At 61.7% G+C, this 12,561-nt stretch overlaps 2 protein-coding genes across 2 annotated transcripts; both read left to right on the top strand.

The window, feature by feature from the left end:
• The first annotated feature begins 2,774 nt into the window (after positions 1-2,774).
• On the top strand, positions 2,775-6,003 carry TRAVEDRAFT_71943 (uncharacterized protein). Its single transcript, XM_008040427.1, has 2 exons — positions 2,775-3,125; positions 3,589-6,003. Exons 1-2 carry the CDS (start codon positions 2,875-2,877, stop codon positions 5,411-5,413), a joined length of 2,076 nt encoding a protein of 691 aa, XP_008038618.1. The 5' UTR covers positions 2,775-2,874; the 3' UTR covers positions 5,414-6,003.
• A 2,300-nt stretch (positions 6,004-8,303) lies between these two features.
• On the top strand, positions 8,304-12,528 carry TRAVEDRAFT_28966 (heavy metal translocatin). Its single transcript, XM_008039984.1, has 3 exons — positions 8,304-8,975; positions 9,052-9,192; positions 9,249-12,528. Exons 1-3 carry the CDS (start codon positions 8,831-8,833, stop codon positions 12,314-12,316), a joined length of 3,354 nt encoding a protein of 1,117 aa, XP_008038175.1. The 5' UTR covers positions 8,304-8,830; the 3' UTR covers positions 12,317-12,528.
• Positions 12,529-12,561: the final 33 nt, after the last annotated feature.

Here is a 12,561-nt window from a genome sequence, read left to right as displayed (position 1 = left end):
TATCCCTGCGCCCGGAGTGGACCTACAACCATCCACGTCAGCGCGCGGGGCGCCCACCGGAGGAGAGAGTCGTCACCGTGCGGGATCCGCATCCGCAAGAGATTGCTTGCTTGGTTTGGAAGCATGCCGCCACGGTGACGCGCCCGAGCGCGCGCACTTACTTGGAATGCAAGGACGCGCTTGCTGCGCCGGACGCCACGGTAGCGTGGCCTGTTTTGGGGCGAAGCGTTCTGGAGGTAAGGCTGCTGTTGCGCTATGTGCGCGGCGATGCACACAAAAGTAAGCTCTTCCTGACGAGCGCAGCCGCAGCGCACGGCTTGAGCTGCCCTTCACGAGAGCTCTGCGTTGCCGCGGTTCACAAAGTTCGCAGAAGGACGCACCGCAGCAGCCACCGGCGATTATAATTTAGGCCTTGGAGAAAGTGCGCATGCTGCGCAAAGCCGGTATCCTTGGACATTCGTAAGTCAGTAGAGTCATACCACTTCGGTGCTACGCCGGCTCGGATCGAAGGTACCAAAATGAACCTTGCTGGTATAGAACGCGAGAGTCCCAATATAGGTATGTTGCGAGCTCCGCGTACTAGGAAGGGCGTGGCCCAGCCACCGTATATTTTCAGCATAGATGACATAGGATTAGTGAGCCGCGCAGGTGTCTTTTCCGCACATCCACTGAAAAGGTGAACATAGGCCTGTGGCTCTACGAGTGCCCTCCCGGAAACTGACCCAAGGTTGTTCCAGCCGTCGCCCGTCATGGGTAAACTTCCGCTCGGAGTGTTCCACTATTCAGTTATTCATAACGGAGTTCACGACATCACTCGTCACCTCCTGTATGAAAGCCTACCCCTCCCTTCTCTCCCCCGCACTCTGGTATAGGGGTGTTGGGTGGGAGAAGGGGCGCGACAGCGAAGATGGTCAACCGAGGCGACACCTCAACACCACGAAGCATCTTAGGTTCCGCTTTGCAGCCCGCCCTGGCCAGCCTGCGGGCGCACCTACTCACGCGCGCTTCTTAAGGTTCCTCGCCCGGGAACACCTGCCGCCCCGTGCTCCCGTGCTTCGGGACGAGAGGTGCTTCCGAGGTTCGAGAGCCACAGCTGAGCGAGCAGATGTTCGCTGAGTGCTGCGTCAAGCCCTCGACATCATGTCGCTATGATACTGCTCTATGTTCGCCGCTGCAGCTCCCCGACTTCCGTGCGCACTTCTACCTGAGTTGAAACACGGAAGTATTGGGCGTGATACACCGAGCGTCTAGTGTTGGCAAACACGAGCCTCTAGGCCGCTCCTGCTGCGGCGCGCGCTGAGGAGTTTGCTCGGAGATGTCACCCAAAGGATCAGGATAATCTGCCGCTGGTATTACGATGCTGACAGTCTGAAACGGCGACGTACTAAGCTGGCAACAGTGCGATGGTGCGATGTTCCGCACTCCCGTATTGCACGACTACTAAGAGAGTACGCGCCCAAAGGGGTGTGCAAAGCTGTCCGAGGAAGAACGGGGCCTTCGGGGCAAAGTGTCGCGGGAATGAGGCAGTACCGATCGTGCCCCAAGGGTTCCGGCGATGCAGAGGTGCCCCCGCTGGGCGAGCGCGAACAGTAGCTGGAAGACCGGACAGGATGGCGCCTGCACGAGAGTTAATGTTCATACCGGTTGGACGCGCCGATATGCCTCCGGCAAACGATTACCTCCGAAGGATATGGTGCTGGCAGAGCGGTTTGAGGAGCAAGCTCACCACACGCACGCGCTCGGCGGCAGCCGCGAGCCACTACGGAGGATCGGGTTGAAGAGGTAGCGGATGTATTGCGGCCGGGCACAAGACCGTGATTGAAGTCCGTGTAATTCACCGATGTACATCGAAGTGAAGGTCGCTAGCCGATTACATGCGCTGTCCACCAGGCGTAAAGTGAGGCTAAAAGTCGGGAAGGAACGTCAAGTACGCACCCTAGCATGGCTTTCCGCTCTCTTTCATGTCTCGTCGCGCCGTGATTCCGAGCTAGGCGTAAGCAGGACCTGTTGGCGCACAACAGCCTCGATGATGAAGGCCCAGGCATGCTACGCTCTGCCACCATGGAGGATACGTACTGGGGATATTGCGGATCGCTGTTCCCAGGGATGTCTACACATTCGCGGGTAAGGTCGCCGGGCGGAACATGGCATTGTTGGTGCAGTGAGCAATATTAAGTGTAATGTGCAGTCACAGGGCCGACGCCGAGCGCAGGAACGACAGGTCAGACGGCGAAGGGCGCGTGAACGAGGACCAGGATCATTTCGCGATGGTGAGTACGTCAAGACCGCTCGTTTGAGGCTCGTGAGAGGTCAGCAGAGCACGGAGGTGGGGTAGGCGGGTTTGAGAGCACCCAGAGAAGAGCGAGCCGGCGAAGGAAGCAGAGCGGACCACTGGATGGATGCCGCGGCGCCGACGAGCTCGACGATGACGAGGGCGGGAATAAAGGGGTAGGGGTTCGGCGACGAGGACGGAAATGACGACGAGGGCGGGCGGTGGGCTCGTGATGAGCGCGGGGCGGGGGCGGGGAACGAGCCAATCGGAGGGCACGGCACGAAGGAAGGAGGAGCGGGCGGAGAGCCGCTCCGGGAATACACGGGGCACGTGGCGGGAAAGGGCATTTTCCAGGCGCAGAGAGAGGCCCGTGGCAAAGCGCACTGGATCGCCCGAGTCACCGTCCAATCCACGACGAGACACAACCAGGTCCACCGATGCTGCCCAACGTCTCATAACAAGCCCCTGCCACCGAGCCTCGCCCACCCCTCCCCTCTCTTCCCGTCCTTTCTGCTCCACTGCCGCCTCTGACGACCGCACGACTCCGCCTAGAAGACTTACGACACCCCTAGTCATTCAGAACACGCCGCGGATTGAGCATCATGCGCACACGACCAGGCCTCAAGAGCTGTCTCAAGATCACACCCCCGATCACCCCCGACCTCAGCGCGGCCTCCAGCCCTTGTGGGTCGGGGCGCACGTCGCCCGCACCGCACAGCGATGGCGGCTCATCCGTCGGGAGCGGCGGGCGCAAGACCGTCTCGTTCTGCTCCCAGGAAGAGCTCGAGGAGATTTACTTTGCGGACGAGTGGGACCGGAGCCCCGCCGCCGTCACCCCGAAGTTATCCTACCAGTACGTGCCTGTCTCCCTGTTCCTATTTTTCCTGCAGCGGTGCTCCCCTCCTCTCCCTGCTTTGTTGCCTAGTCGCATGGTGCGGTGCCTGTTTGTGGTGAAAGAGCCGGCGTGCGAGGAGTTTGCACAGTGCCCTGGCGCCTTCGAAATGTTCTGTTCTGGTGCTCGCCGGATTTGGGGCTTTGGAGGCGATTCTGGTCCGCGTCATGCGTATGGCTTTGGTCCTGAGGACCCCCCTCCATGAGCTGTGTAAGGCCATCAGAATATGGGGATTTTGCTCGCGTTCGCACCTATTTTTCGATTCTACAGCGACGTCATCGTGACGGAGGCGAGCTTTCGCACTGTGTTACCGGCGGTTTGCTACGATCATGTTCCTGCGCCGGCTCCCGCTCAGCAGACCACTTTACGCTTATATGCTCCGAGTTCCAATCCCGCTGTATATTCTTGCTGACCGCCGCCGCAGAGATATCCTCGAGCTCAAGCAGCTTCGCATCTCTCTCCCGTACACCCCTCCTCCGCCGACTTCCCGTCAACCCTTCACTACCTCCTCGCCCTCGGCCGCCGCGAACGCTTCAAATAAGCCCCCATTCCCCGTCTCGAGGTTCGCCACAGGCCCCTCGTTCACGCCTTCCAAGTGGAGGAATCGCTCACAACCTCAGCACGCGGACCCCGAGATCCTACCTTACCTTGACGCGGTTCCCATCCGTTTGCTGCCCCTCCTACCTCAGTCTTCTCCGCCACCTTCTCCGCCATCGCACGGCTCTTCCTTACCGGAACCACATCCGCAGACCCCGACCCCCACTGCGTCACCTGAGAGGAGACCTATCCAGCCGCCACCAAGAGAACCGCCGGAAATAAAGATAGAGCCTGCCGTCACTTCGCCCACCTCTCCTCCCTCCCCAGTAAACGCGAGAATGGCGAATTTCGCCTTCATGCCTCTGCTCCCAGTCCAGGACCCGGTTCCGGCTCCGCCACCACCCGTGTTGCCTCCGAGCGGGCCTGTTCGTCCGAAGCGGACATTTAACATGACATTCCTCCCCGTTAACGCCGTCTCCGAAAGCGAACCTTTGATGCTGTCAGACGCAGGGTCGGTGGGAACAGACGCCCCGTTACCATCGTCATCGTCGTTCGCCAGTGGGAATGATCCGCGGTCAAATGACGCTGGCCAGCAGGCATCTTCAGCACCAAATACCTCTTCCTCTCCTCCCCACGCACCTAGTCAGCTTCCGCCGTCGTCCAATATGTCCCCGACAATATTCGCTCTGTCGCTCTCGTCATCTACGTCGCAGGGTTCCGCCTTGGAGTCAGACGGAGAGACCGACACTACCGACACCTACGCTTCCGACACGGATGCAGAGAGTGACGCTCCGAGCACGAGCACTCTGGGCAGTTCTCTGCACTCTCCGCCATTGGACGACGACATCGACGCTCAGGCGCGGCTTGAGGAGATCAAGCTCGGGACATCCGACTTCGAGTTCGAGCAGGCGGGATACGCCCCGCGCATACACACGCAGGATCCGGGTTCGTATTTTCCGCCAGTCGTTCTCGCAGACGTAGTCCCTCTGCCCATCCCGATCCCCGCGCACACCCAGCCCGCCGACGACTCGCCCTCCAGCGGCGCCGGGCAAACGCCTCCGCTCTCAGTGCTTTACCCATCCCCTACCTCGCAGCAGAGAGCACTGCCGTCGCGTGATGTACTCTCTGTCATCACCGACGAATCTTCTGACAACGTCGTGCCGTCATCACATCCGGAGCCTCCATCTACGGAACGCGCCGAGGTTGACGTCCCGTCAATACCCACCCTTTCATCCGTCCCGCTCTCCATTATGACAGGGCGGGGTCAGGATTCTATGCCAAATACGCCCCTCGCCATGAGCCTCGCGCTCAGGAAGAAGATCATGCTCGAGGCGCTGCCCAGCCCGGCGCTCGCCCCGCCGTCTCCCTTCGAACTAGACCCTTTGGACACCCTCGGTGCTGGTTCGGCCTCCGCGAATCGCGCACCTTCGAAAGGGCGGATACTCCTGGAGACGTCTCAGACCGAGCTCGACCTTCTCTCGGGTGCGACCAATGCCCTGGAGGCGCTCGCTGCGTCGAACCTGACTGAGGAGTCTACCAGGACGCCTCTTCCGGGCACGGCGGAGACCCCGAAGGACTCGCCGATGCTCACCCTGGAGAGCATGCGAGCGTCGTGGGACGCGAACGCGCGGGTCGGACTCGGTGTCGAGGCGGGCGTCGCTGGCGCGAGCAGCGCGCTGGGACCGAGCCTCAGCCGGAGACGCATGTCATAAGGATTTCGACGGCGTGTAGGCGGCCTCCGGAGACGATGACGATGGTTTTATGGTCAGTATGGACAGGCGCATGAGCACTTCTTGGTGTGTTTCTGGCCTGGCCCTTGGCTGCACCGTTCTCCTTACCATCGCTTTATTCTCCCCTTTCTTCTTCTATATTGTTCGCCTGCATCATTTATCGGGACATTCTCCTTTTTGCAAGCTCGCGCATTACATCCACCCCATCCTCGTCTCCGCCACCGCCACATACACCTGCACTATCCGATCCCGAGCTCGTCCCCTACCATCTTCCGCACCCTCTATCTTATCGTCCATACATTATACACCTTCAATCTTGTACGACGCCTCGCGTCTTATGCATAGGATTCCGGCTCGTCCCATCCCACGCCCCCGCTTGCCCCGCCACACTGCAACGCCCCGCATGTTGTCATCTACATATCTCCCGCATACAATATCTCGCCCACACTTCGTAGTTCCCTCACGCATGCCTCGCGCGGGGCTGGTCGGCGGGCCGTTCGGACATCTGCATGCATCTTCGCTCGTAGCCATAGACGGATCGCTCTCGCTCTCTTGTGCGCTGTACATACTTGTGAATATAGACGTCCTGCACTTCCCGTCCGCACCGCCCGGCCGCCCGCAGATCCTCACCGCCTCGACCCTTCGCTGTGCACAATCTGCATGTCCTCCGCGTGTCCTCCGACGTGCACACCGCCCCGCTCGTGCCTCTCCCCATTCCGGCTTGGGGCCCAGCGGAGGACCCGTCTCGCCCGCGCACGTGCGGCCCCCGGGAGGCACGGCGCCCCGCGTTTCCTTTCGCGCGCGCGACGATCCGTCCACCACATGGCGGGCAGCTGGTGCGCGCGGCCTGCCCGCCCGGACACGCGCCGCGCAGGAGGCAGCCCGGGCGAGTGGGCGGCCCATACATGGAAGGAGGCGGCAGGGCACGCGGCGCCCATCGATGGGCCGCGTTCGCAGGCGCGGGCGCAGATGACGGCCTGGGGGCCTGGTTTCTCAGGCGAGCACGGATTCGGCGCGTGCTGGAGTCATAGCGGGAGCGCCCGGTGGCGAGTGCGCGCGAGGGGGTGAGCGAGGTCTCTTGCGGTTCGTAAAGGGAGTATAAGGCGTCGCGCCGTCGAGAGGGGCGTTATACTGCCAACAAGGGAATTGTCAGAGGTGTTGAGCGGCGTACGACCGCGAAATGCCACTCACCGCTGGCGTTGTACCGCTGGGCGCCCGGGCTGAAAAGGGAGGAGCTAGGCTTGATTTGGACGGATTTGGGACTGACCCGGTATGGCAGGGCAGCATGTTCGCGCCTGCCCGATCCGTTGAGAAGCAGCGGCGGAGTTCGAGTGGTCCTTGTCCGCCACTGCGTGCAGCGTATAAAAGGCTGCAGAACGCGACATACCCTCTCTCCTCAGCTCCCTCATCGCCTCTCGTCTAACCTCATCTCTCCCAGCAGATTCGTCTGTCCCCTCGGGGATGCCTTCGCATGAGACGCAACGTGGTACGTGAGCTCGCCACAACTGATGTGTGTGCGGTCGAGTGTTGACGCCACATCTGCTCTCGCCACAGGGCACTCCGACATCGTATGCCTGAAGACGCGGTTGGGAGCGGCCTGATAGTGCGTCGGCGTTCCTGAAGACTCTGGGCAGCATCGGTGGCGACTTACTTCTCTTCCGGCTCTGGTCGACGGTGGCGCCACACTGGTTAGCAGCTTCTCTTGCGGTCTCTCTGGGTTGGGCGTACTCACCGTCGTGCCCGATTCCGTCCTCCGCGGGGGCGGGGTTGGGCATGGCAGCGTTGGTAGCTCACAACTTCTCGGCGGCTCCTCTGGCGACGTTATTCCTGGGCGACATCGACATGCGTTAGGGCTCCTGGATCATCTGTTAGTCTTCTCGTTCTTGTTGTTGCTCTGCTCTTCTGTTTTAGTTAGGCTTCCATGCTTCGCGCTGGGGCAGGTACGTGCTCCACACCCATGCTTCGCGCTGGATACTGGGGTACTCGGGACGTTTGTTTGGGTTGCTCGCATGTACGGCTCATATGGGCTGGAGTGGTGGCTTGCTCTCGGACGTTGGTGGGACCGGGTTCAACCCCGGTCTCGGGGGGAGTTTTGGCCGCCGCTGGGGCAACCGGCGGCGGCATGCCTGCGACCTTCGAAGACCCCGAGAGGGCAGGGCGGACGTATGTTATCTACGACGCACCAAAGGCCAGGTTATACCCCGCGTCCACCCTTCAGTGGGCGGAGAGTGAGTGCACGCTTCAGTTACCCATCTCTTAAAAAATAAATTCAAAGGACAAACGACTTGTGGGACGCGTGCTGCAACATCAACATGGCCGTGGTCGATACTGGTCCCGCTGTCTTGAGGCGATATGGATATTCGACGCTATTGGCACGCCTGCCGGTACCTGGAGATGGAGGAGAGAGTCAAGATCCCTGAAGTTGTCCCAGGCCTCAGCCAGTCGGTGGAAAGCAAGGAAAGCGCAGACAACGGCAGCACATGTTCACGCAACCTGACGGTGAGAGGGTGAGCTGGAGAGCGATGCCGGGAAGCCGGAGGAGAGGCCGCAGGCACGGAGGGGAGTTGGCGCTCCGATCAGCGAGGGTACCGCACCGGTGACGGGTCGCCCTCAAAGCCAAAGCCTGCCTCGCCTCTCTCATCCTCCTCATCTTCGTTCCTTCTCACCACCACGAACTCTGTCTGCTGCTGCTTTCTTGACAACTTTACCGACACTTTCAGGACTTCTGTCGACGCCCTGCTCGCTCTCATGCACGGCAACAGTGTTCTGTAGTGCCCCTCGTACCTCGGTGCTCTGTTTAAAATATGCGACTTCCGTGGAACTACTCTAGCAATGCAATCCCTTTTCTTCACCCTCATCGTCCATCTCGTTGACGTCGCCGGACCCCACCTCGACGTCGTTGCCCGCTCTGCTGGTCTAGCATGACTCAGCGCCAGTCGGCACAACCGGCTCAAGCCAACCGGGTGCGTGTACACTCTGCGCCGCTATCGGTTGCGGTCCGTGCGCGGCTCCGGCAAGGCTTCTGCATTCCCTGCACCGCGGCTGACACACGCCGCGCAGAGCCCTGCATAATCCGCGAAAAGCCTGCGGTTTTGCGAGCAGCATGATCTTCGTCATAGCTGGGTTCGAACGCAGGCGCTGTCGACGATTCAATCCCGGTGGAAATACAGGGTCGAGCTGCCCGGCAGCGTAACTCATTGCGCCGCCGACTTGCATGGTCCGTGCGCGGTGGCGGGAACGCCGTTGCGTTCTAGGTGCATCGCCGCTGACACGTAAAGCGTGCGGAACCCTATATATGCGGGCGCGTGGCCCTGAGTTTCTCGCGAGGCAGCACTTGTCGTTCGATCATTCTCGCTTGCCTCTTGACTTCTTACCACCACCACTACCACAACTTCAACCATGGGCGGGTGCTGCAACGATTGCGCTAGCGATTCCGACGCTCAGAGCGTAAAGAGCCAGATTACGGACCCCGGGGTGGATGTAAAGGATGGCGCTGGGCCCGGAGAGACTGGATGTTGCGAGGGGTCGACCTGTGGGTGCAACGGTCAGTCCCCACCACGTCTCACGGCCCTTCCCCCGCTTAGTCTGTGTCTGGCTCCCTTACCCCTCACCATCTGCAGATGCATGTTTTGATCAGCTCGCCCGGGTTATATGCGCCGACGATGACAACCACCTCCATCTTCAAGCCCCAACGAACCTCGACGACGGCGCTACTCACAGCGGCGAGGCTTCCACGGCTTGCCATGACAGCGACACTCAGTGTGAGTACATCTCCCCCGTTATCTGTTACTCGCCACTAACTCGTTCTATTCTTTAGCGGTCACTTCGGATTGCACTTGCTGCGATAAGGATGCGATGGCCACGGATTCTGCAAACAACGAGGATAAAGCCGAGGCCGTTCCGACTTCCCCAGGGCCCGCCAAGACCTGCCAGCAATCCGGCCTTCGCAAGAGAACTTCCGCGAAGCATGCTACCTCGTCCGCCACCTATCCCAAGGAGGCCTGTGGCGAGCATCGCTCTATTGCTCGCAGCCGCTATAACGACACCCTCGCCGCGTTTGGATGCGTCTGCAAGGCGCTGCTCGCTCGCGGCCTAAACTCATGCTGCAGCACGCCCTTGAGCGGTAAGACCGCCGCCCGGTCCACCTCGAGCAGGCAGAGCACACGCCGCGCCCCTCGCGGCCGACCGTCGGCCGAGAGTTCCCGAAGGCCGTCTCTCGACTCATGCTGCGGGAAGAGCGACTGTGGCAAGCCGGCCCTCAGTATCCGCAGTCTGTCTTACCGTGGGCACGCTGACGTTCAGTCCTTGCAACCGGCGGCGGCGAGGTCTCGTGCTTCGGTTGACTCCTGCTGCCAAGACTCCTGCTGCGCTGGGGGGTCCGCCGAGGACGACAAGGAGAGCGTCCATGACGAGAAGCGGGAGCATGTCGCAATCGAGATGGCCGAGAAGTCTACAGGAACCACGGAGCATGCTGTCCTGGCCATCAAGGGTATGACCTGCACTGGGTGTGAGAACAAGCTCATTCGCACCCTGCGCGGAATCACGACTATCCGAAACGCTAAGACCAGCCTCGTCCTCTGTCGTGCCGAGTTCGACTTGGACACCAGCGCCGTAGACCTCTCTTCCATCGTGCAGCTCATCGAGAAACGGTCTGGGTTCTCGGCGGAGGTCGTCAAGGCCGGCTCTACGCGCGAGCTCCTGCTCACCGTCGCACGCCCCTTCCAGGAGAAGTTCTTGTGCGCGTCCCTGCCCAACGGCGTCGACGCCACTACCCTGTCTGACAAAGACACCGTCGTCGTGCTCTATGACCCGCGCATCATTGGCGCACGCGATGTCCTGGAGGCGTACGAATCTTTCACGCCCACCCTCGCGCCAGAGCCGCTGGACCCCTCGATCACTGCGGGAGCGAAACACATCCGCTCACTGCTCCTCCGTACCGCGCTTTCTGCCGCCCTCACCATCCCGGTCCTTGTGATGACCTGGGCGCCGCTCCCTCCGCACCCGCGCGCGTACGCCATCGCGTCGCTCATCCTGGCTACAATTGTGCAGACCGTGATCACCGGCCCATTCTACCTCAGCTCGTTCAAGAGCCTGATGTTTTCGCACTTGGTCGAGACGGAGCTGCTGATCGTCCTGAGCACGACCACGGCGTATGTTTATTCCGTCGTCGCGTTCGCATTCGACATGCTTGGGCGCCCGCTTTCGACTGGGCAGTTCTTCGAAACTAGCACGCTCCTCGTCACGCTCATCATGGTCGGCCAGGTAGTCAGCGCCATCGCCCGCCAGCGCGCTATCGAAGCCATCTCCATCCGTTCCCTGCAGGAGCGTAACGCGCGGATCGTCCTTCCGGATGGCACCGAGCAGGACGTCGACGTTCGGCTTCTCCACTACGACGACCAGTTCAAAGTCCTCCCCGACTCGGCTATCATCACAGACGGGGTGGTCGTATCCGGTACAAGCACTGTCGACGAGTCCATGATGACGGGCGAGTCCCGTCCGGTCGAGAAGGCCCCCGGGAGCGCTACCATCGCAGGCACTCTCAACGGACCTAGCACGCTCATCGTGAAGGCAACCCGCCTCCCCGGGGAGAACACGATCAGCGACATCGCAGGCATGGTCGACCACGCGCGCTTTTCCCGCGCCCACGTGCAAGAGGCCGTCGACATCATCTGCGGGTGGTTCGTCCCTGTGGTGCTCCTGCTCGCCACGATCACCTTCGTCGTCTGGCTCGCGGTCGGCATCGCGGTGCGCGGCCAGTCCGCGGGCGTAGCCGCCGTCGCCGCGCTCACCTACGCGATCTCGGTGCTCGCGATCTCGTGCCCGTGCGCGATCGGGCTCGCGGTGCCGATGGTCATCCTCATCGCAGGCGGGGTCGGCGCGAAGCTCGGGCTCGTGTTCAAGGCGGCGACCACGATCGAGCAGGCGCGCAAGGTCACGCACGTCGTGCTCGACAAGACTGGGACGGTCACCCAGGGGCGGCTGTCCGTCACCAGCCGCTTCATGGAGGAATCCTCCGTGTTCAACGTGGCTGCCGTTGTGGCTGCGCTCGTTTCGTCCAGTCGCCACCCAGTCGCCCGTGCAGTCGCTGCTGACTTGGAAGCCGCCTCAGTTGACACCGCACTCGTCGAGAACGTAGAGATGGTCGTCGGGAAGGGCGTGCAGGCCACTCTCCTTGGCCAAACGTTGCGCGGTGGAAGCGCTGCTTGGCTGGCGTTGGAGTCGCACTCCGCCATCCAGCCGCTGCTTGCCCAAGGCCTCACCACCTTCTGCGTCGTCCACGGCAGCCGCCTCATCGCCGCATTTGGCCTCTCCGACACTCTTCGCCCCGAAGCGCTTTCAGTCGTACATGCCCTCACCGCGCGCAAGATTCGCGTCTCCATTCTCAGCGGCGACCACCCCGCCGCGGTGTTCAGCACTGCGGCCGCCCTCGGTATCCCCACCGAACTCGTACGCGCGGGCTGTCTGCCCGCAGACAAGCAGGCGTACCTCCAGGAGCTCGCCGCGCAGGGCGAGACTGCCCTCTTCTGCGGCGACGGCACCAACGACGCCATCGCGCTCGCGCAGGCCGCAGTCGGGGTGCACCTGCACACGGGCGACGGCGCGGGCGTGGCCGCAGCGAGCGCGGCGGACGTGGTGCTCACGCACCCGTCGCTCGTGGGCATCCTGACGCTGCTCGAGCTGAGCGACGCGGTGACGCGCCGGATCGCGCTCAACTTCGCGTGGTCGGCCGTGTACAACTTCGTCGCGGTGCTGTTCGCGGCGGGGGCGTTCGTGCATGCGCGCATCCCGCCCGCGTATGCGGGGCTGGGCGAGCTCGTGAGCGTGCTGCCGGTCGTGCTCGTTGCGGTGCAGCTGAAGTGGTTCAAGCCGTCTGTGCGGGTCTGATCGTGCCCTTTGCTCCTAGATGCGTGGCTGTGTGTTGTGTCCCAAACGTTTCTCCTTCTCTATTCGATGTCATGATGTCCCGATATGTTGCCGTGTCTATCGAGTGTAGTGTTGGTGCGACTAGAGCCGCCTCGAAGTGACCTGTGTCTCGGGCTGCCGTCTATGTCACATGTATGTATTCTCCTTACGTCTCTCACGTCTCTCACGACCCCTGGATGCCAATGAACGAGTATGTGTTTTCGAAT

This window comes from Trametes versicolor (assembly GCF_000271585.1).
Source record: "Trametes versicolor FP-101664 SS1 unplaced genomic scaffold TRAVEscaffold_6, whole genome shotgun sequence".
Classification (NCBI taxonomy): Eukaryota; Fungi; Basidiomycota; class Agaricomycetes; order Polyporales; family Polyporaceae; genus Trametes; species Trametes versicolor.
The sequence above is the reverse complement of the archived record's forward strand: the minus strand, read 5'-3'. Positions and strand labels throughout refer to the sequence as shown.

What these genes read in the sequence shown, in the direction of transcription:
- TRAVEDRAFT_71943 (XM_008040427.1), top strand. Translation starts at nt 2,875, where the DNA reads ATGCGCACACGACCAGGCCTCAAGAGCTGTCTCAAGATCACACCCCCG. An exon ending in ACCCCGAAGTTATCCTACCA is followed by an intron (nt 3,126 to 3,588) that starts GTACGTGCCTGT and finishes CCGCCGCCGCAG; the next exon opens with AGATATCCTCGAGCTCAAGC.
- TRAVEDRAFT_28966 (XM_008039984.1), top strand. Translation starts at nt 8,831, where the DNA reads ATGGGCGGGTGCTGCAACGATTGCGCTAGCGATTCCGACGCTCAGAGC. An exon ending in GTCGACCTGTGGGTGCAACG is followed by an intron (nt 8,976 to 9,051) that starts GTCAGTCCCCAC and finishes CACCATCTGCAG; the next exon opens with ATGCATGTTTTGATCAGCTC. An exon ending in CCATGACAGCGACACTCAGT is followed by an intron (nt 9,193 to 9,248) that starts GTGAGTACATCT and finishes TCTATTCTTTAG; the next exon opens with CGGTCACTTCGGATTGCACT.